The sequence below is a fragment of the Notothenia coriiceps genome, unplaced genomic scaffold, assembly GCF_000735185.1.
Source record: "Notothenia coriiceps isolate Sejong01 unplaced genomic scaffold, NC01 NC01_scaffold00012275, whole genome shotgun sequence".
Lineage (NCBI taxonomy): Eukaryota > Metazoa > Chordata > Actinopteri > Perciformes > Nototheniidae > Notothenia > Notothenia coriiceps.
Window position 1 is genome coordinate 1 of NW_011344976.1, and position 2,084 is coordinate 2,084.

At 38.4% G+C, this 2,084-nt stretch overlaps 1 protein-coding gene across 1 annotated transcript; it reads left to right on the forward strand.

Moving 5' to 3' along the window:
• Positions 1-272: 272 nt before the first annotated feature.
• Positions 273-1,402, forward strand: LOC104947294 (interleukin-6 receptor subunit beta; the record flags this gene model as incomplete). The annotated part of the gene is made up of 3 exons (XM_010773273.1): positions 273-419; positions 1,026-1,157; positions 1,306-1,402. Coding segments are annotated over 3 exons (376 nt in total), but the record flags the coding sequence as incomplete, so codon positions are not given.
• Positions 1,403-2,084: the final 682 nt, after the last annotated feature.

Genomic DNA, 2,084 nt, shown 5'->3' on the forward strand with positions numbered 1-2,084 from the left:
TCTACATTGAGATTGTTCATTGTTGTTGTTGTATTAATGTCTAAATGTGTGCATATGTATAAATGTATCGGTTGATTGTGTATATATATATATATATATATATATATATATATATATATAGTCACATATTTTTTATATCTTTGTTATTGTATTCGGGATTGTGGGAAACGATATTTCGATCTCTCTGTCTGTACACACAAAGTGAAAGATTGACAATAAAGTTGACTTTGACTGACTTTGACATGTCCTGTGTCTCTTGTCCCTCTCTGTAGCGCCCTCAGCTGGTCCTAAAGTGTCGGTACATAAGATCTCCGGTCGCAAAGTGGGTCTCACGTGGTTCCCTGTTCCTGTGGAGCTGCTCCACGGTTTCATCCGCAACTTCACAATCTTCTACATCACACCAGACCACTCAACTGAGAGTGAGTGACACACACACATTTAAAGTTAACGTAGGCCTGCACTTTACACGTGTATGAATACAGTTGAGTGTAAAAGGAAACGCTTTACTCTAACAGGCCTGTTGAAAGGGTTTGTGAGTAGGATGATTACACACTCAATGGCTCACATTTTTTTGTCAGTGATCTTATTTCTTTACACTTCAATTGTAGTTCTTTAGGATTAAGTATGTAGTTTGTGTCCTTTCCATTTGCTGTTAGATAGATCACCATTACGTTGACTGTTAACACATTTGTATTGTTATGTTTGTGATGCATTCAGTGAATCATTTTAATCCTATAATACATCCCCCATTATTCTCAATACTAATCAATTTTCCACCTTTTAAGAATAGAAAGAAAAACAACTCAAACACAACCATGGAAACAGAAATCAGTTACAGATTATATAACACATGTTTCTAAACACACTGATATAGACTACATTTACCAGTCAAATGTTTTAAGATTATAGATATTATTCTTATTTTTGTGTCCTTGTGAGGGTAATTGAACACTTTGTTTGTAGATATCAAATTTTACTTGTTCATTATCTTTTGTCACATGCTCTTTCTTTTCTTTTTAAATCAGGAGTGACTGTGCCTGGTCAGGCTCTCGGGTACACTCTGGAGGATCTGCCACCGGGTAACTACGACATCTTCATGCAGGCCAACACCGACGCTGGAGCGGGAGCAGCTGGACCCAAAGCTAGAGTACACATAGGTGATCCACACACACACACACACACACACACACACACACACACACACACACACACACACACACACACACACACACACACTGTATCCTCAAAATAAGAGAACACACATTGCTACTGTATATCTTTAACTGTGTGTGTTTCTGTGTGAAGGCTCAGAGGAAGTCTCCATAGTGCTGTATGCCGCCCTGCCTCTCATCCTGACTTCACTGGCGCTGGTGCTGATGGCCTGCCTGGCCCAGAGCAAGAAGTAAGATCTCAACACAAACACATACGGAGTACAAATACTTTGTTTCTGTACTTAAGTACATTTTCCTGGTATCAGTACTTTACTCAACTACTTATTTTTCTGACGACTTTTTACTCTGACTTCTTACATTTTTAACATGCACTTTTTACTTCTTACATTTTCAAAACAGTCTCGTTTCTTTAGTTTTAATCTGTGTTTTGTGGCGTGATCATTATTATTTAGAGTCATTGCGTGCCTATTGATTTGAACACGATCCGTGTATCCATCATTTCCTGCTCTTCTCTAAAGAAGAGGGACCAATGAAAACGTTGTCATGTTGCCGTTGTTCAGCATCGAAACATTCAGCTAACAATGACATTATTGTTCTCTTAATATAAAGGGAGGTCAGGTACTCTTTAAAACAGCTGGTAGTTATGGGTACTTTTTACTTAACCCTTCTCTTGCGTTTCGGGTCAAAAGTGACAGTGACTTTTTTTTTATCATAAATATTGTGTTTTTCATCCAATTGCCTCAAGACCTTATGTTATCCTCCACACTAGGCCTCTAAACATATACAATTGATGATCACTTGGAATTGACCGCCATAGAAAATGAATGGGTATGAGTATATTATGTCCATCCTGCAGATGGAAAACATCTCCACACACACACACACACACACACACACACGCACACGCACACA